Consider the following 22,611-nt stretch of genomic DNA (forward strand, 5'->3'; position numbering starts at 1 on the left):
AAAAAAAAATACACATTGTCAACCATCTCATCTCTTTAAAATTCGACGTCAAAGTTAATAATCCTAAAATTTTCAAGTTTTCTCTGATAAAAAAGAAATCTAAGAATTAAATCTTAAATGGAACTAATTTTAACTATTCCTTGAATCTATTGTTCATTGTATGCTTTAATTTTGGTTTAAAGCCTTTTTGATGAGGACATTTTATTGGATTTATTAAACGAATAAAACCGCTTTTTTTATTTAATTATCTACTCCTAAATGCTGTCAAATCTTAAATAGGTCAAGGCAAGTAGTATATAAGTCAAAACCGGCCGGACCGGTTTTTTTTTAAATATTTTACTTTCTACCAGCGAATCAAACCAAATCTTATTTCGGTCCCGGTTCCGGTACTGGTCCCATACCGAATCTGCTTATTCGGTTAACGGTTATATTTCGGTATTGATGTTTTGGTTCCGGTTCTGGTACCGGTACGTACCGGTACAGTTAAAAAACATTTCAATTAATACTTTAAAAGGATTTATGTGAGTTTTATTTGGAAAAAAACTTAAATGTAAGATAATTCAAATTAATTTGATTTTTTGATATAAAATATACAAATTAAGATTTTAATCATATTTTTAACTTTTTTATTTCTAACAAGAGAGAACGCTATAGTCGGGTTGTTGTCCCGACTATCTAATACCCGTCACTCAGCTAAAGGGAGTGCGAACGCTGTGTCGGGTTGGTGTCCCGACTAATAATCGTAACTCAGCTAAAGGGAGTGCGAGGGAGATAGATATATAATTTTTGATTGCGTATAACTTTTTAATGAATGGTCCGATTTGAAAAATGTCTTCTACATTTCGATAGGTATACATATACACAACAAAATTGCATTTATACTTCTCGGAAATCTTTAAAGATGTGGGCGCAGGACCCATTTTAAAATCGTTAGTGGGCGATTGTGGACGTTAGAGGGGGCGTGGCGCTCGGCTAAAATAAACTTGCGCTGCGTAGGAAGCCAAAGAATATGTGTGGGAAATCTCAACCTTCTAGCTTTTGTAGTCTCTGAGATCTCAGCGTTCATACAGACAGACAGACGGACAGACAGACGGACAGACGGACAGACGGACATGGCTAGATCGACTCGGCTAGTGACCCTGATCAAGAATATATATACTTTATGGGGTCGGAAACGCTTCCTTCTAGCTGTTACATACTATTGCACGAATCTAGTATACCCTTTTACTCTACGAGTAACGGGTATAAAAATAATTAGGGTTATTAACTTCTTCAAAAAAAAAAAGAACGCGTAGAATGCCTTAAAATTGCCATAGTTTTAACTTGTTTAGATACAGAATGTTTCTGCTACAGCGATATTTACTTACATGAGCAGTACATCTGATAAAAAGGGTCGGGACGAAGTCGATTAGCGGAAAATAGGAGCTGATACATACTTATGGATATTTTTTTATTCACGATCTTTAACGAATTTAGTAAATGAGTACCAAAACCGTACCGGTACCAGCAATACGGTAATCGGTTCGAAATTAAATTTTTATTTTGGTCTCGGTACCGGTTCTTTATAAGGAATCAGTTTATTTCGGTTATCGGTTCCGGTTCTGGTTTTATTCCTTGCTTTCTACTCTTGGGAATAATTTTTTTCAATATTTCTGAATTTTAAATTAATTTTTTAAAACATCTAGCCTAGGTGTTTTTTATACCCTTGCAGAGGGTATTATAATTTTGGTCAGAAGTTTGTAACGCAGTGAAGGAGACGTTTCCGACCCCATAAAGTATATATATTCTTGATCAGGATCAATAGGGGAGTCGATATAGCCATGTCCGTCTGTCCGTCTGTTTCAATACCGTTTGCGAGCTCAGTTTAAAAGCTAGCGCCTTGAAACTTTCACAGTCGTCCTAAAACATGTGTACGCAGATCAAGTTTGAAAGCCGACCCGATCAAACGTCTATATCCTATAGCTCCCATAGGAACAATCGGATATAGCTTTCACAAAATGAAGATATTTCGCTCAGTGTAAGAGCTATTGCTACCTTGATCAGGGTAAAAGCGCGTGCCGATCGGACATCTATATCCTATAGCTCCCATAGGAACAATCGGATATAGCTTTCACAAAATCAAGATATTTCTCTCAGTGTAAGAGCTATTGACAAGAATCTTTCTAAATCATATTACACAGTGCAACATGAAAAATGTAACCGCAATTCTGATTTCATGGGCGGAAAGAACTCATCGAAATAAGCTAAAACCCATTTGGGTTTCTCTGGCTTAGCTCGCGTTTACCTTTTATAGCGAGTTAAAGTTTTACATACAAAATTTATTTGTAACGGCCATATCTTGTGAACCGATTAAAATTTCACTATCAAGTCTTCAGTGATTATGTAGCTATAAACCCAAGGAACTAAATTGACAAATGACTCTTGCGCACTTAGCACCTAGTGCACCTAGCGCGATAAAAAACAAATTTGCCTAATTTTTCGATTTTTAACGCTCTAGGTGTACGTCTTCGCAAGAGTCATTTGTCAATTTAGTTCCTTGGGTTCATAGCTACATAATCACTGAAGACTTGATAGTGAAATTTTAATCGGTTCACAAGATATGGCCGTTACAAATAAATTTTGTATGTAAAACTTTAACTCGCTATAAAAGGTAAACGCGAGCTAAGCCAGAGAAACCCAAATGGGTTTTAGCTTATTTCGATGAGTTCTTTCCGCCCATGAAATCAAAATTGCGGTTACATTTTATAACCCTAAAAATGTTGCACAGTGTTATTTTACGCAAACCTTGATCAGGGTAAAAGCGCGTGCCGATCGGACGTCTATATCTTATAGCTCCCATAGGAACAATAGGGTGAAATCGGTCAAAATTTGTCGTTTTTCAGGATATTTCGCGCAGAATATAAGCTATTCCCATGAAACTTTCCAAATCGTATTATTTTGTGCGTACCTTGATCAGGGTAAAAGCGCGTGCCGATCGAACGTCTATATAACTTTCCATATTAACAATAGTTAAATGCTGTAAAAATATCCCTTTTTTTATATTTTTACATGACATTTTTGCAGTACTAAAGCTACTGACATGAAACTATGCAAATCTAATTTATTTATGTATACCTTGCTCAGGGTAATAGTTCTTGCCAATCAGACAACTGTATACTAAAGCTGCCGTTTAATAATTAAATTGGTTACATATAGGAAATATTTTTATACCCTTGCAGAGGGTATTATAATTTTGGTCAGAAGTTTGAAACGCAGTGAAGGAGACGTTTCCGACCCCATAAAGTATATATATTCTTGATCAGGATCAATAAAGGAGTCGATATAGCCATGTCCGTCTGTCCGTCTGTCCGTCTGTCCGTCTGTTTCAATACCGTTTGCGAGCTCAGTTTAAAAGCTAGCGCCTTGAAAATTTCACAGTCGTCCTAAAACATGTGTACGCAGATCAAGTTTGAAAGCCGACCCGATCGGACGTCTATATCCTATAGCTCCCATAGGAACAATCGGATATAGCTTTCACAAAATGAAGATATTTCGCTCAATGTAAGAGCTTTTGACATGAATCTTATTCTTTTACGCATACCTTGATCAGGTTAAAAGCGCGTGCCGATCGGACGTCTATATCTTCTAGCTCCCATAGGAACAATAGGGTGAAATCGGTCAAAATTTGACGTTTTTCAGGATATTTCGTGCAAAATATAAGCTATTCCCATGAAACTTTCCAAATCGTATTTTTTTGTGCGAACCTTGATCAGGGTAAAAGCGCGTGCCGAACGGACGTCTATATCATATAGCTCCCATTGGAACAATAGGGTGAAAAAATTTAAATTTTTATTTTTTTCAATTATAGAATATTTTGTTGTTTATTAATTCATGTTGCTATTTTAGTCAAGTTTTCATGCAAGGGTATTAAAACTTCGGCTTGCCGAAGTTAGCTTCCGTCCTCGTTTTTAAAAATATTACCTTCCTCCATTGGGAATTATTATACCCGTTACTCGTAGAGTAAAAGGGTACATTGTATTCGTTGAAAAGTATGTAACAGGTAGAAAGAAGCGTTTCCGACTCTATAAAGTATATATATTCTTGATCAGGGTCTCTAGCCGAGTCGATCTAGCCATGTCCGTCTGTCTGTCTGTATGAACGCTGAGATCTCGGAAACTACAAAAGTTAGAAGTTGGGATTACACATATTCTTTGGCTTCATACGCAGCGCAAGTTTGTTTCAGCCGAGCGCAACGCCCCATCTAACGCCCACAATCGCCTTAAACGATTTTAAAAGGGGTCTGGCGCCCACGCCTTTAAAGATTTCGGAAAAGTAAAAATGCAGTTTTATTGTGTCTATCAATACCTATCGAAATCAAATCGGACTATTCGTTAAAAAGTTATGCCCGATCAAAGTTGTATATCTCCATCTCTGTCGCACTCTATCGAGCTGATTAACGGGTATCTAATAGTCGGAGCACCCGACTATGGCGTTCTCCCTTGTTTTTTAAATATTTCTGAATTTTAAATTAAATTTTTAAAACATCGGATCACTATATCATATTGCTGCCATAGGAACGGTCGGAAAATTTAATGAGAATTAATAGGAAACAAGAAAGGAAGCTAGCTTCGGCCAGCCGAAGCTTAAATACCCTTGCAGATCATTCCTATTAATTAACAAATCGCAAAAATGTTCAATTAATTTCATTAATCTCATTAATTTTCCGATCGTTCCTATGGCAGCTATATGATATAGTCGTCCGATTTTGATCAAATTAAAATTGAAATTCGGAAATATTTAAAAAGAGTCATATCCTAGAGTAGAAGATAATACAATAAAAACGAAAGAAGCTAGAATTTATTTCCTATTACTTTTCCATTAATTTCCCGATCGTTCCTATGGCAGCTATATGATATAGTAGTCCGATTTTTTAAATAATTAATTCGAAATTCAGAAATATTTAAAAAATAACATCCCCAAAAGTAGAAGGTGATATTTCAAAAAACACCGAAGCTAGAATTTTTTTAACGTTTTCTTTTCCGATCCTTCCTATGGGAGCTATAAGATATAGTTGTCCGATCCGGTTGGTTCCGACATATATACTACCTGCAATAGAAAGAAGACTTTTGGGAAAGTTTCATCCCGATAGCTCAAAAACTGAGAGACTAGTTTGCGTAGAAACAGACAGACGGACAGACGGACAGACGGTCAGACGGACAGACGGACAGACGGACATGGCTAGATCGACTCCTCTAGTGATGCTGATCAAGAATATATATACTTTATGGGGTCGGAAACGTCTCCTTCACTGCGTTGCAAACTTCTGACTGAAATCATAATACCCTCTGCAAGGGTATAAAAAGTATAAGTAGGGGAGAGGTCTGTAGGTTGCTACACCTTTTGTTTTTGGTCTGCCATTTCGACATTAACTTAAGAAACTTCACGCATTAGCTACTGGTCTGTAAGTTGGGACACTTTTAAAAGTCAATAAAACTCACACCTAAATTAATCTAATTTGTTTATAATTGTTAAGAGTTTAAATACTTATGTTATAAGCATTTTATCAATTTAATTTAAGCACGTTATTAATTTTTATAGAATTTTGAAAAAAGTAGACAAAAACGTTGTTGGTGAAAAATCATACATTACTCTCACAGCTTAAATTTGGCTTACCCTGGCTTATAATTTTTTTTCCTAAAAGTTTTGTCACTAAAGACGACTTAAAAAAAAAAAATTGTTAGTGGAAAAATTTTAAGTAGACCTCTCCCCTATATAAAAATTTGTTGAACATTTTAAAAATTTAATTAGAAACTAACAAAATTCGGCCAATAGGAAGGATCAAAAGATTAATGCCAAAATAAAACGAAAGCATCTACAATTTTGATCACATATACACAAGTAAATCTAAATGTAATGTTTTTGTAAATTAATTGGAATGATCTGCAAGGGTATATAAGCTTCGGCTGTTTTTTACTAAACAACTACGAACCGTTTTATAAGTAATTCGTTAGCACAACTTTTTGATAACTACTACAATTTCCTATTTTAAAGTTTGAACCAATTGGTACCACTGTTAGGTTTGACGGTTTGCTGACAGTTTTATTTAACTAGTTTTTTCGTAACCCGAAGTAAATGTAAGCATTGAAGTATATTGTTATGAATACCCATAAAGAAAACACTCATACCATATGAAAAAAATATTTAAAAAAAGATGAAAAGATTATAAAGGTATTGAAGAACAAATTTTTTCATTTTGGGACGACGTGTCGACCAAAATTGCATACTTTTGGAATAAATAATGATTTTTTTCACAATTCTTCGCAACAATTTCTGTTTTGTGGACGTAAGGAACTGAACGGGATACTTATTTGATTCAAAAGTTGGAGGGCATTCTATTACCTGTAAAATAAGTATTTTATGGTTGAAATCGGTTAACCACAACTCGAGTAAGAAATTAAAAAAGTGTCAAAAACGTTTTTTAGACTTAAAAAAAATGGAATCCATGAAAAAAATTTAAGAGCCATCAGGAAGAAGTACCTTACCGCAAAACAAAGGTTTCCTTCATGGTATATTTCATTGATTTTTTTTGTAAGCTGGTGTAATTTTTATTTAACCAGAAAAAAATCTGGATTAAGTTTGACAAACGGAAAAATTGATGGTGTCTTATGATTATGAAACAATCGCAAATAGTCGAAAAATATACTTTATTTAGAAAAATTACACTATAGTATTATCATTATTTTAGATTTTTTTTTATTTACAAACATAGTCTCGTAGGCTCGTAGTCTTATTATATAACTCAAAAATAAAGATTACCATTGAACAAAAAGATAACAAGAAAAAAAGCCAAAGCTTATATACCCTTTTAAATCATTCCTTTTAAATTACACAATTTAAATTACACGTTTTCCAAAAATTTCCCCGACGTAAGGGTTCTAGGCACAAGGACCTCAAAGTTCAAAAAATTCTAAAATTGCAAAAAATAAAAGAAAACATAGCCAGAAAAATAGGAAACAATGCAAAAATATACAGCTGCGCTCAAAATAGCAGTAGTGCTCCCGCCCTTCACTTTTTTTTTTAAGTTTAAAATTTGTCATTATAACCTGTGGGTGATGGAACCTAAGTTTGAATGGGACTTTTACTCAGGAGCACCCAAATATCATGGTAAACTATAAATGGTTCGTGAAAGTTTCACAAAGTTTAATTTTGTGTTCCTGTGTTATTGCCTGAAATTTAAAGACTTTTCTAAGCGAATGATTTTTTAGTCAGCAAAATCTGGGATAATAAATATTTTTGGTCCTTGGAAGAAAAAATAATGCCTAGCATGACGTCAATGAGATCTTACTGGTCTAAAGGCAGAACAAATTGTAAAACGTTTATTTTGCATTTGAGCTTAATAATAATGTTCACATGTTTTTTGCATAACTGTAACTGTACTACAGTTTTGCGAAACACCCCTATGAACGACAACCTAACTTATTTCCAAAGCTCATGTAATCTCTATCGTCCCCGAAACTTTCCGGCGTATTTTTCAATACGGATGAGGCCAGATTTACATCTTGAAAGTATTTTTTACGTAAAATATTCGTTCAATGTAAATACATCTGTGAATTTACATGTAAAGAACAAACGAATATCGACATAAAATAATATAATACAGAACTATTTTTGTTGTACTTTAATTTTACCTTGTAATTTTATTTCTGAGTGTCGACTTTAATAAAACATTTTCTAATATCCAAAGTATATTTAAAATCATGAGCAAAAGGATTTCAAACAATATTATGAGAGTTCGGTATAAACTTAGTGTATGCGCAAAAGCTCTCACGCATTCATTTTGATTCGTGCCGCTGGCTTTTCTTCGTCTCTCTTGTTCGGATTGACTTCGTGCACCTTTATCGTTAAGTTTTATTTTTAATGGTCGAAAGAGAGTAATTCGGAAAATTGTTGTGGCAGTATATACAATTTTGCGAAAATTTATATAAGCAAACAAATTATTAAACGGGATGCTTAAAAATAATTGAGAAATATTGTAGAACAATAAAACGACAAATTTGCAGTTAATCAAATATTCTCATTCTTGAAAAACAATAAATAAACGTGTTTAAAATTAAATTCTTAAAGCCAAGAAAAACAACTGAGTGTAACCAACCATAAATAAATAATATTAAATAACTTAAAAACGTGCTAGAAAAATGTGCGGCAATTATCTCTTCCAATACAATCATAATAATAGGGTGTTTTGCGTTTAATTAAAGTAAACTTAAAAAATCAATTGTAAAAATTAAGCTATTGGCTGGAAAAAGTTGTAAAGGCACTTTAATCGACCAAAAAACCATTGGGGGTAAAATATAATTTACATGAAAAGCCAAGCTATAAACTTTTTTTTTAAGATATGCGTACAAAATAAATAATTAATTAATTAAATAATTAAATACGTATGTATGCATTGGGGCAAGTAAAGTCAAAGGCTAATAAATTTTTACAGTAATAAATCAATTTTAATTTAACTACTTTGTAACTTAAAAGAACTGCAACAGGCGGGCAACAGGGTCACTTTTACTACGAACCAATTTATGAGAAGTGCACTAAATAGCAATAGCTGTAGTGATTTAAAAATATACAAATTTCAATGCCTACTAACTCCAATGTTCCATGTTGACCAAAGAACATTCACAAAACAAAAATATGCTAAATAAAATATACATTATATATATATTATATATAGCACTTTGAAAGTGTAAAAAATATAAATCTTTTTTATATTTCAATCAAAAATATATAAAAATATAATACGCTCTGCAAGGCAAGACCTAATAAAATGCATTTTATATAATTTCGACGCGGAAAAACATACCAACAGTTTAAGAATCTTATGGAAGTTAATGACAATACTGGAATTATAGAAAAATTAAATCAAAACTCTTTTAAACTAAAATTTCTAGCTCCAAGTTTTCTAATTATTGAGTGTAGACTATAAAAATATGATAAACGACTAACTCTAATGTTCAACATCCAACGGATCTTAACAGTAGATCTATTAAAATACTTAGAATGCCAAACTGTGAAACATCCAATGGTGGAAGGACTTCGGACTCAAAGGAATTAATCAATAACAAAACAAAACGACGCGATGAGGAGATACATAAACAATCGTTTAATGTTTCAAAAACACACCAGATCAACGTTGATGACTCTTTTGACCAATATATTCCATTGACTGACAACAGTAATCGCAATGATTTGGAAAAAATCTTTGTTGTTCCATCAAGAAGTTCGGACGGCGTAGCAACGTCGTTATCCGAACTGCTTTTACGCCAGCCAAAAGATATTTCTCAGCATTGGCACACAGCACCAGAAACAGAAAGTTATCAAGAAGAGGTTTTTCGAAATGAACTATTTTCTTGTATATACAAAAATAGTATGCTTAATCAACAGAAATGTTCGCAGCAGCAGCTTTTGGCCACACAACTTTTTTATGCTCGACTTTTACAGCCACATTTGGCAGAAACAGATCATGCGTCAGAAAAATCCATCGGTAAAGCGATAAATATGGTTAATTACGCTGGATTAAAAAAGCCCATGATTAGACAAGGTGAACTTCCACGAACACCTTCCTCACAAGATAATAACAACAATATTGAGATAATTAATGATTTAGAAAATTGTTTAAGATGTGACACAACTTTATTTGAATTTTCTAATGACCACCAACATCAGAGAGCAAGCCAAACCCACGTGCAAGAATCAGAAAATTGTAATCCCATTTTAAATTACGCACCGAACTTAAAACAAAGTAATGAATCCAAATGCACAGATGAATACGACCTACAACACTCTTGTGAAATTATCCGAGAACACAAAAACGTACTTATCGATGTTAAGAATAGACTTGAAAAACTTTCCTTACTATCCGCAAATTTTAGGAAAAGTTTGAGTGTGCGTCAGTGTCACGTCGATTTGAATAATGGTTCGGATTCGGCCCTCGAGGCGACTGTGGGGCGACAATTAGATGGGAATTGTAAGACAATTGAAAGCGTGTTGGAACAAGTAAAACGGCTTTATAATCAATGGAGCAGCGCTGAGCTCTATTACCTGCGAAGCTTACAACGTTTGGGTCTCACATCAGAAGAAGGGGGGCAATGTAGTCATACGCCAACACATACCATTATGGCTTTGGCTGCAATAGCATTATCCGATGAAAGAGATATTTTAACAAAGAAAACTACAGGTATTGACTCTAAGCACCTTGATACTGAAAGCGAGTCAGATTTGTTACCGACTTTAGGAAAACCAAAAACACTGAACGAAATAGAGGATATAATATTACAACTCGCTTCAGCTGTTAATATGCAACAACCTAGTGTACCTAGTACCACACCGGAAGTCTACAGTGATAGTGTTAAAAGCGATTACGAAGAATCAACTTCAATACCCACATGCATATGGCATACGAATAAACGTAGCTTTCGGCGTAAAGAGGATGTGGAGCAGTGTACTACTGCTGCTGAAATTATTTTAGAATATGCTTCATTGTCTTCATCATCTAATGCAAACTCGCTAAGAATGCCTGATAATTTCACATCTGTCTCAAACTTTACTGAAACTATTGAAAATTGTAGTGTCAAAACACAGTCTCCTACTATGTTAAATAACAATCGAGAAGGTGCAGCTGTGTCAGTCATCACGGACCCTTCATTCTTTTCCGAGTTTTCTACCGCACCTTCTACACCTTCAACAAGTAGTAATAGTGGCTGCTCGACTGGAATGGTTTCTGGAGTATTTGGATTAGGTCACAACCGAAGAAAGCCACGATTCGCAAGGCGCATAGAAACTCTGACTTTAGATTCTTCTAAACTAAGTATTATAAAGGGAAATGGCAATCAAGAATTTTCTAACCAGCTAAAAGTTTCGCCAGCATCAGCAAAATCAACAGAAAATTTTTCCCCTCCAATTCCTAAGACCACATCTTCAAATAAAGTTGCTATGACGACTACGCAGGAAAGTTCCATAGCCAGTATGTTTAAAGCACGGCTAAGCGCGTTAAAGGCAGATACTGGATCACTCGAGTCTAAAATCGTACCAATGCTAGATGCTCCGTATGATTTAAGTATTGGGACCAAGATAAAACAAATGTAATTTTATATTGCCTTTCTCTCAATTAAATTTAAAAATTTAAGAAATGTAAGCTATTATTTCATTTAATCCATAAATCATTCCACGTTAAAAGAGGCACGTGAAACATTTGAAGTTACTTCTCAAAAAAACTCGATATCATTTTTTTTTGTAGAGGATTCATATAGAACTACCCGAATTGGTATTAGTTTTATTTTGCGCCGTTCATATTGTATCGTGTTCAAACGTTTTAAGCGCTGTTAAGTATAAAAGTGGATAGCTTGAGATTCGTTTGCCAAATATGATTATCGGAAAACAGCGCAGCAACAACAAAACAAAAGGCCTGGTCAAACTATGTAGGGTAACCTAACGAGTGAGCCAATAACACGATTATTAAAGATTTTTTTAAAGATTAATTGAAATGTAAAATAAATTTTTTAAATCGGACCATTCGTTAAAAAGTTATTTGCGATCAAAATGTTATATATCTATCTGCCTCGCACTCCCTTTAGCTGAGTAACGGTAATCTGATTGTCGGGGCATTCGACTAGAGCGTTGTGAAAATTCGTGAAATCTGTGTAATTCGTGAAATCTGCAAGGGTATTAAAACTTTGGCTTGTCGAAGTAAGCTTCCGTCCCTCATAAAATCAGTATTTTTTATTCGACCCGCCCTTATATACATGTGACATAGAAAACAAGAAAGGAAGCTAGCTTCGGCAAGCCGAAGCTTATATACCCTTGCAGATCATTCTATTAATTTACAAAATTAAAAATAATTTTAAAAAAATGTTAAATTTACTATTATTTCACATTAATTTTTTGATTGTTTCTATGGATTAAGAATAATAAGAACAAGAAAAAGTACCCCTCTTCTTGCCCAAATCAGTTGCCTATGTGAAAAAGCAGGGTTATATTAGTAATCCCATAACCAGGGACTGTAAATAAGGGTATTTAATTGCGTTGCAAAAGTGTAAAACTTGTACATTTGCCGGAAAAAAATTGTAAACGAGTTTTTTCAAAAATGTTTGCAAGATATTGACGTACAACTTAACAAGCTGACTTCTTATTTTTTATATCGCTTGATGTTTTTTGAGGAAAAAATAAATGCAAGGAGGCTTTGCCTCAAAAAAATTGAGATTAGTAAATAACAAGAATGAAAGTTAACTTCGGCTAGCCGAAGTTTATATACCCTTGCAGGTATGCCTATTTAAAATGTTGTTATACCCTTGCAGAGGGTATTATGATTTCAGTCAAGAGTTTGCAACGCAGTGAAGGAGACGTTTCCGACACCATAAAGTATTAAGTATATATATTCTTGATCAGCATCACTAGACGAGTCGAGCTAGCCATGTCCGTCTGTCCGTTTCTACGCAAACTAGTCTCTAAGTTTTATAGCTATCGGCTTAAAACTTTCCCAAAAGTCTTCTTTTTATTGCAGGTAGTATATAAGTCGGAACCGACCGGATCGCACAACTATATCTTATAGCTCCCATAGGAAGGATCGGAAAAAAACCTTTAAAAAAATTCTAGCTTTGGTGTTTTTTTTAAATATTACCTTATACTTGGGAATATTATTTTTTATAAATTTCTGAATTTCGAATTGAATATTTAAAAAATCGGATCACTATATCATATAGCTGCCATAGGAAGGGTCGAAAAATTAAATGGAAATTAATAGGAAAAAAATTATATCTTAGTTGATTTTTATTACATTCTCTTATACTCTGGGAAATGACTAATTTTAAATATTTCCGAATTTCGATTTTAATTTTAAAAAGATCGAACATCATATCATATAGCTGCCATAGAAGCGATCGAAAAATTAATGTGAAATAATAGGAATGATCTGTAAGGGCATATAAGCTTCGGCTTGCCGAAGCTAGCTTCCTTTCTTGTTTTAAATTGTCAAAAATCAAAACAACTACTTCCTACAAAGTTACAATGTTATTTATATTATTTTTTTGATTATTCCTATAGGAGCCTTAATATATAGTGGTCTGATCCGGCTAGTTCCGACATATGTACTACCTGCAATAAAAAGAAGACTTTTGGGAAAGTTTCACAGCGATAGCTTTAAAACTGAGACTAGTTCGCATAGAAACGGACAGTTAGACAGACGGACAGACGGACATGGCTAGTTGGACTCGGCTACTAATGCTGATCAAGAATATATATACTTTATGTGTTCGGAAAAGTCTCCTTCACTGCGCTGCAAACTTTTGACTGAAATTACAACCCTAGTCAAAAGTATTTTCACAAATTTGAATGTTAACTGTTCTCATATTTTGAACTTATAATATAAACATTTTGGCACCTTCAATTCCGTTTAAATGACACAAAAATTTTCTTAACCCATTAAGCACCCTTTGAAACTAGACAATTTTTTTTTAAAGTCAAATTTTCAACTTTTTCCCTGGGGCTTAAAACAAAAATGTTTTGATGCAAAGTTGTTCCCCAATCAAACTTAATAATAACTCAAAAAAAAATTTTCAAAATATTTTTCCTTGTATTTTTTATGATTTTTTGAAAATAGCAATTTTAGCCGCTTTTTCTTCCTTTTCATACAAAATTTTACTGAGATGTCTCCATTAAAAAGAATATGTATGCATACTATTTGAGTAAAGACAATTTTCTAAAAATAAATAAAATCCTTTCTTATTTTAAGAAGAACAAGAAAGGAAGCTAGCTTCGGCCAGCCGAAGCTTAAATACCCTTGCAGATCATTCCTATTAATTAACAAATCGCAAAAATGTTCAATTAATTTCATTAATCTCATTAATTTTCCGATCGTTCCTATGGCAGCTATATGATATAGTCGTCCGATTTTGATTAAATTAAAATTGAAATTCGGAAATATTTAAAAAGAGTCATATCCTAGAGTAGAAGATAATACAATAAAAACCAAAGAAGCTAGAATTTATTTCCTATTACTTTTCCATTAATTTTCCGATCGTTTCTATGGCAGCTATATGATATAGTAGTCCGATTTTTTAAATAATTAATTCGAAATTCAGAAATATTTAAAAAATAACATCCCCAAAAGTAGAAGGTAATATTTCAAAAAACACCGAAGCTAGAATTTTTTAAAGTTTTTTTTTCCGATTGTTCCTATGGGAGCTATAAGATATAGTTGTCCGATCCGGTCGGCTCCGACATATATACTACCTGCAATAGAAAGAAGACTTTTGCGAAAGTTTTGTCCCGATAACTCAAAAACTGAGAGACTAGTTTGCGTAGAAACAGACAGACGGACAGACGGACAGACGGACGGACGGACGGACAGACGGACAGACGGACAGACGGACATGGCTAGATCGACTCGTCTTGTGATGCTGATCAAGAATATATATACTTTATGGGGTCGGAAACGTCTCCTTCACTGCGTTGCAAACTTCTGACTGAAATCATAATACCCTCTGCAAGGGTATAAAAATTGCATTTTTACTTTTCCGAAATCTTTAAAGGTGTGGGCGCCAGCCACCTTTTAAAATTGTTTAAGCCGATTGTGGGCGTTAGAGGGGGCGTGGTCCTTGGCTGAAACAAACTAGCTTTTGTAGTTTCTGAGATCTCAGCGTTTATACAGACAGACAGACGGATAGACAGACGGACGTGGCTAGATCGACTCGGCCCTGATCAAGAATATATATACTGTATAGTGTCGGAAATGCTTCCTTCTAGCTGTTACATACTTTTGCACGAATACAATATACGAGTAACGGGTATAAAAATTTAAGATATGCACAAAAAAATATGATTTGGGAAGATTCATGTCAATAGCTCTTACACTGATTTCACCCTATTATTCCTATGGGAGCTATAGGATATAGAAATCCGATCGGGACTAGCTTTATCCCTGATCATATGCACAAAAAACTAAGATTTGGAAAGATTCATCTCAATAACTTTTACACTGCGCGAAAAGTCTTCAGTTTTTGCTAGTTATATCCGATTGTTCCTATGGAAGCTAGGCATATAGACGTCCGATCGAGGCGCTTTTCAAACTTGATCTGCGTATACATGTTTTAGGACGGCTGTGAATGCTTTTAACTGAGCTCGCAAACGATATTGAAACAGACGGACAGACATGCTATATCGACTCCCCTATTGATCCTAATCAAGAATATATGTATATACTTTATGGGGTCAGAAACATCTCCTTCACTGCGTTACAAACTTCTGACCAAAATTATAATTCTCTCTGCAAGGTTATAAAAATATCCTTTAAATATTACGTGCCCCCTATAGTTTTTTGGGCTCCCAAATGTATATGTATATTTATACCCTTGTAGAGGGTATTATAATTTCAGTCAGATGTTTGCAACGCAGTGAAGGAGACGTTTCCGACCGCATAAAGTATATATATTCTTGATCAGCACCAATAGCCGAGTCCATCTAGCCATGTCTGTCTGTCCGTCTGTCCGTTTCTATGCGAACTAGTCTCTCAGTTTTAAAGCTATCGCGATGAAACTTTCCCGAAAGTCTTCTTTCTATTACAGGTAGTACATATGTCGGAGCCCCAGGAAAAAAGTTGAAAATTTGACTTTCGCAAAATTTGCTCCCTTTTCAAAGGGGTCTTAATGGGTTAAGAACATTTTTATGTCATTTAAACGGAATTGAAGTGCTCTTTCTATAGGTGCCAAAATTTAACACTATAAGTTCAAAATATAAGTACAGTTAACATTAACATTTGTGAAAATACCACCCCTGTATAATACCCTCTGCAAGGGTACATAAAAATTACCCTCTTTTAACTTTATTTGAAAAGCCCGCGTCTTCTTTGCCGGTAAATGTCTGAAGACGGACAATAAAGTTGTTTACTTGTATTGTAGTCATTCTTATTTGGTTACACCAAAAATTTGGTTAAAGCGATTTCTTTACCTGATTGGGTGGCCAACTTCTTTAACAATAGCATTTAGCAAAAAAACAAACATTGGTCGCTAAAAGTAGAGCAACAAAATCTATACGCGAATTCTTAAGCGTTAATCGACTTTTAGGCATATTACATTCAATCAGATGTTAGCAACGCAGTGAAGGAGACGACCACATAAAGTATATATATTCTCGATCAGGATCACTAGCCGATCCGACCTAGCCATGTCCGTCCGTCCGTCCGACTGTCTGTATCACAAAATCAAAGGGGTCTTAATGGGTTAATAACATTTTTGTGTCATTTAAACGGAATTGAAGTGCTCTTTCTATAGGTCCCAAAATTTAACATTATAAGTTCAAAATATAAGTACAGTTAACATTAACATTTGTGAAAATACTTTTGACCACCCCTGTATAATACCCTCTGCAAGGGTATAGAAAAATTACCCTCTTTTAACTTTATTTGAAAAGTCCGCGTCTTCTGTGCCGGTAAATGTCTGAAGACGGACAATAAAGTTGTTTACTTGTATTGTAGTCATTCTTATTTGGTTACACCAAAAATTTGGTTAAAGCGATTTCTTTACCTGATTGGGTGGCCAACTTCTTTAACAATAGCATTTAGCAAAAAAAAACAAACATTGGTCGCTAAAAGTAGAGCAACAAAATCTATACGCGAATTTTTAAGCGTCAATCGACTTTTAGGCATATTACATACAGTCAGATGTTAGCAACGCAGTGAAGGAGACATTTCCGACCACATAAAGTATATATATCTTGATCAGGATCACTAGCCGATCCGACCTAGCCATGTCCGTCCGTCCGTCCGTCCGTCCGTCCGTCCGTCCGTCCGTCCGTCTGTCTGTATCACAAAAACATCTTCCAACCAAATTTCCCGCCAATAGCAAATCTCGGTGTCACAAAAACCGTTTGAAACCAAACTACACGATTTTAAACCAACCGAATAGTAGGCCTTTAAGCAAATGTTCCTAAAATCAGAGCCAATTTATTCCGAAACTCCTAGAAAACTATACAGTATCTGTGACACCTACGGTTTGGATGGGTTGGTTTCCAAACCAACCGTCCCAAACCCGTCGCCGGTTTCTGTGTCACCCCTGTATAAAATATATATATTCTTAATCAGGATCACTAGCCGAGCCGACCTAGCCATGTCCGTCCGTCCGTCTGTCTGTATATTCTTGTTCATTCTCCGTTACTCCTTTGAAAATTTTGAACTAAAATAATAATTTCTTCTAAAAGGGTAAACTAATTATATTAATAATTAAATGAAATATTTTACAGCACATTGTTTCTAATTTTTAGTTATATAAAAATATACTTAGAAAATACCATATATTTGATGTTATATTTTTTCAGAAACTTGGATACAAAAAACTCATCGAATACACAATCAAACGATTCTAAAGAGACTTCAAATGATAAAAAAAAACCCCATATCAAGAAACCACTAAATGCGTTTATGCTCTATATGAAGGAAATGCGAGCTAAAGTTGTTGCCGAGTGTACACTTAAAGAGTCGGCTGCTATTAATCAAATTTTAGGGAGACGGGTAAGAAAATTAGTAACATAATTATCGATTTATATAAGTAAGTTTGATCCAAATTCTTTTGCGATTAGAAAACTTGTGGGATCTGAAAAATTCGCGTTTTCGTAAAGACTCCTATGTTAAAACGAATTTCGGTAAATCGACACATGGAATATGAAAAACATACGAAATGTAGAATTATACGATATTTCGATTAAACATACATAAATTAAAAAAACTGCTTCTAATGGATTACCTTATTAATAATACTTTTGTAGTGGCACGAACTTTCCCGCGAAGAACAAAGCAAATATTACGAAAAAGCTCGACAAGAGCGTCAATTGCATATGGAATTATATCCAGGGTGGAGCGCACGAGATAACTATGGTTACGTGTCAAAAAAGAAAAAGCGAAAAAAAGACAGATCGACAACGGATTCGGGAGGTACTGCACAAAATTCTCAAAATGTTACACTCCCCCCCTTTTTATTGCATTTCACTTTTATATTATTTCATTAAATCACTAACACACATACACCTTAAAGCACACATCTAACATCAACAACTAACTACCCGAACCTAGATATAATAGTAAAATAAAAAATACCTTTGTGTAAATACTTGAATTATATATAAATATTGTAAAGTCCATACCTAGAAAGAGTACAAAAATAGATCTCCTCTTTGAAGATGTACATCTTTGCTTTTGTAGATTAGAAGATAGCTTAGACGACTTTAAACATAGTTAGTCAATGTAAACATAGATAGTAATCATAACATTTTTATAAATTGGGATCCATGAACTAACCATTTGATTTAAACTTCGATTTTGGTTAAGCTTCGAGTAAAGATAAAAAATTATAAATGGCAGAACTGTAAGATGGCTCACATTGTTAGTTCAAAAATGTTTTAATTAAAATGAATGTAATTTTCTTTTATGGGTACTTCAAGAGCGAAGAAGCACATGAAAATGAATAAAAATGTGTCAGTGGGATATTGCGTTTGTATGCATTGCTTGCTGATTGATATTCATGTATGCTATTTTCATAAAATATTTAAATGCCGTTATTACGTTAGGAAAACCACAAAATGTTCAATGAATATTAAAATATATATTTAAAAACACATACGAACACGAGACACAAACATAATTAACAAATTACGCTAACTTACAGCCAACTAGCGATTTTGGTACGCTTAGATTAAACAAAATTATTTATTTCGGCGTTATATTTTTTAACCACAATTAACAAAAGTTTATAGTTCTCAGGCTCTATGAATTTGATATTTAATTATACCTTTAGTTTTGAAAGTTTTTAGTATAAACGTGAATTTAATTTTCCAATTTTTATTCAAAGAAATTATTTTAAAAAATTTTAAACATAAAATATGCTTTTTTTAATTAGGGATTGGCTACTAGCAGATGGCTGTAAATTAGCAGTTAAAAAAAAATTGGAAAAGAATTTAACTAAAAAGCATAAAAATAAATTATTGAATCATAATAATTTCTTAAAGTTTTAATTTCAAAAGATTCTTTGCTTAAGATTCTTTCAACCGATAGTAAATAATTTCCTAATCTAAGTTGGGCATCTGGAATAGAATTGGCAAAAGCATGCGCCCGAAACCGTATTGAAGATCGATCAGTCCAAGCTTTTGAAAATATCGTATTAGAAAACGATCGTTAAATTTCACAGTACCACATAAAATAACGACACTCAGTTGTGGCTTCAGATTTTGAAAGAACCCATCTTAAACCACCCATCTTAAACATAAAGTAAAGCTCATTCGTGGCTTTCTGGCTTAGCTCCCTTTTTGCTTTTGAATAAAAATAATTTATTCCTTAAGAGAGAGAAAGGGTAAACCAATCAGAAACCTACGAAACAAAATGAAAAGCTTAAAATTTGATGAATAAAATGTTGTGTAGAAATTTACATTTCGTAGCCTTTTGATGGAAGTGAGTATGCTTTAGAATTTATGAATGTAATGCATATAATTAAAATAATAAAAGATACATTATTGCAAATGACCGGCCAACTGATAATTTTTAAAACGACTCAGTTTTTTTTTTAAATTCATATTAAAAAGTCATTTTTTGTTCTACACACTTTGTAGCGAAATGAAAGATATACATATATTGAAGACATTAGCCTAAGGGTGCCACAGAATTTTCATTAGATGAATTTCTATAACTACGTATTATATGCAGGGAATAAAACCAGAACCGGAATTGATAATCGAAATAAACCGATTCCTAATAGAAAAACGGAACCGGTACAGAGACCGGTTTTGGTACTCATTTACTAAATTTGTTAAAATTCTTGAATAAAAAATACACATATTTGTATGTATTTATCAGCTAAATATAAATGAATACTTGTTTAACTGTACTGGTACGTACCGGTATCAGAACCGGAACGAAAACATCAATATCGAAAAATAACCGTTTACCGAATATGTAATAATACAATTGGCATTTACATTTTTATAAAATCTGCATAGATGTGAGCGCCAGGCTGTTTTTAGGGTCCGTTAAGGCGATTTTGGGCGTTAGAGTGTTAATCCCAACCTTCTAGATTTTGTTGTTTCCGAGATCTTAGCGTTCAAACGGACAGACAGACGTACAGACAGACGGACAGACAGAAGGACGGACAGACGCTGTGTAAAAAACACGTTGTGTAAAAAACACGTCGTGTTAATAACACGTTGCGTTATTTATGTTTCAAACATATGTAGGAAACAATTTTTTTTGCACACAAGTCAATAACTTTTTTTGAACTTAACACTTTGACATTTAACGTGTTAATAACACAAGTGTGTGTTATTTTCCGAACCCTTCTTTAAAATACACCAAAAATACCCACAAATAAATAATGAAACTCCGTAGAGACATGGTTTATTAAGGGGGGTAGGGTCTTTGGCATCAAAAAATCAAGTAACTTTGCGGTTTTTTCTATAAAAATTGGTTGGATGGATTTATTTCAAAACAATTATAGCCGATACTATCGGCTAATATATCGGTGGCTAAGCGATTGCTGGAACACTATTAAAACAATAGAGAACGCTATAGTCGGGTGCCCCGACTATCAGATACCTGTTACCCAGCTAAAGGGAGTGCAAAGGAGATGGAGATAAAAACTTTGATCCGACGTAACTTTTTAACGAATGGTCCGATTTAAAAAATGTCTTCTACTTTTCGATAGGTATTGATAAAACACAATGAAATTTTTAAAATCGTATATAAGCGATTGTGGGCGTTAGAGGGGGCGTGGCACCCTTTTGAAACAAACTTGCTTTGCGTAGGAACTCCTAGAATCTGCATGCAAAATGTCAATCTTCTAGCTTTTATAGTTTCCGAGATCTCAGCGTTCATACGGACGGACAGACAGACGTACAGACGGACATGGCTATATCGACTAGGCTAGTGACCCAGATCAAGAATATATATACTTTATAGGGTCGGAAATGCTTCCTTCTAGCTGTTACATACTTTTGCACGAATACAATTTACCCTTTTACTCTACGAGTAACGGGTATAAAAAGGCGTTTTGCCTCTCCTCCAAAAATTATCGGATTTCCATTCTGATTTTACATTTTGTCTAAGAAAAGAAAAAACCCACCCCCTGGGAAGCGGGATTTTTTATTTTTTTTTTAAAGAACTTTTTTGTTTTTCCAAAGTCAAAATTTTGTTTTTTACCTAAAAAATTCCACTTCGGGATTAAAAAAAATACTTAAAGTTAAAAAATAAAAAAAGCGCTTCTCAGGGGGCGGGTTTATTATGCAGAAAAATATGCGACGATCGGTTGAGCCGTTTAGAAATGCCGATGACCACGGACTTTCAAAACGTGGTTTCGAGAAAAACGCACTTAAAGATGGTAAGCACTTAAAGATGGTAATTTGACATAACTTCTTAAAACTAAACTTAAATCTACAAGAAAATTTTTTTTTAAAAATCGATTTTTTTTTTGCAAGATAATAATAATAGAAATTATTTGTACAAAGTTATTGTTTGAAAACTTATAAGGATATTATTTGCTTCCTATGTGAGTTCCTTGATTAATTTGATCGTCTGAACGTAGCATAAGCTCCTTTGTAACGAACCAGTCCTCTTTCAATAGGTTTGTCTACGGAACTGTTAACTCAATTTATATTGACTCCTAAACTAAACTAAACAATTTTATTTTAACCAAAGAAATAGAAATGGTTTTTGAGCCACAGGAATTATTCATGTATCGATAGAACAACAAAGCAACAAAAAAAATCTAGTTTTTATACCCTTGCAGAGGGTATTATGATTTTAGTCAGAAGTTTGCAACGCAGTGAAGGGGACGTTTCCGTCTGTCCGTCTGTTTGTTTCTACGCAAACTAGTCTCAGTTTTTGAGCTATCGGGATGAAACTTTCCCAAAACTCTTCTTTCTGCAGGAAGTATATAAGTCGGAACCGACCGGATCGGACAACTATATCTTATAGCTCCCATAGGAAGGATCGGAAAAAAAAACGTTAAAAAAATTCTAGCTTCGGTGTTTTTTCTAATATTACTTTCTACTCTTTGGAATATTATTTTTTATATATTTCTGAATTTCGAATTAAATATTTAAAAAATCGGATAACTATATTATATAGCTGCCATAGGACCGTTCCTAAAAATTAAATTGAAATTAATAGGAAAAATATTATATCTTTGTGGATTTTTATTACATTCTCTTCTACTCTGGGATGTGACTATTTTTAAATATTTCCGAATTTCGATTTTAATTTTAAAAAGATCGAACTATTATATCATATAGCTGCCATAGAAACAATCCAAAAATTAATGTGAAATAATAGTAAATTTAACATTATTGCGATTTGCAAATTAATAGAATGATCTGCAAGGGTATATAAGCTTCGGCTTGCCGAAACTAGCTTCCTTTCTTGTTATACCTTTGCAGAGTATTATAATTTCAGTCAGATATTTGCAACGCAGTGAAGGAGACGTTTCTGACCACATAAAGTATATATATTCTTGATCAGCACCAATAGCCGAGTCTATCTAGCCATGTCCGTCTTTCCGTTTCTATGCGAACTTGTCTCTCAGTTTTAAAGCTATTGCGATGATACTTTCCCGA

General features: G+C 33.9%; 1 protein-coding gene across 11 annotated transcripts in view; it reads left to right on the top strand.

Annotated features, from left to right (window-relative positions):
• Nucleotides 1-22,611, top strand: part of pan (transcription factor pangolin) — a 115,333-nt gene that overhangs the window by 66,484 nt on the left and 26,238 nt on the right. For 4 of the 11 annotated variants that reach the window (XM_070218094.1, XM_044395382.2, XM_070218095.1 and 1 more), the window contains 2 exons: nucleotides 17,338-17,530; nucleotides 17,785-17,950. In XM_070218094.1, coding sequence (XP_070074195.1) covers nucleotides 17,338-17,530; nucleotides 17,785-17,950 — 359 coding nt within the window. Of the gene's footprint in view, nucleotides 1-8,850; nucleotides 11,115-17,337; nucleotides 17,531-17,784; nucleotides 17,951-22,611 lie in introns of those variants that run through there. The other 7 variants (XM_044395384.2, XM_070218093.1, XM_044395383.2 and 4 more) reach the window with 4 other exon arrangements.

The sequence above is a fragment of the Drosophila takahashii genome, chromosome 4 (assembly GCF_030179915.1).
Source record: "Drosophila takahashii strain IR98-3 E-12201 chromosome 4, DtakHiC1v2, whole genome shotgun sequence".
NCBI lineage: Eukaryota > Metazoa > Arthropoda > Insecta > Diptera > Drosophilidae > Drosophila > Drosophila takahashii.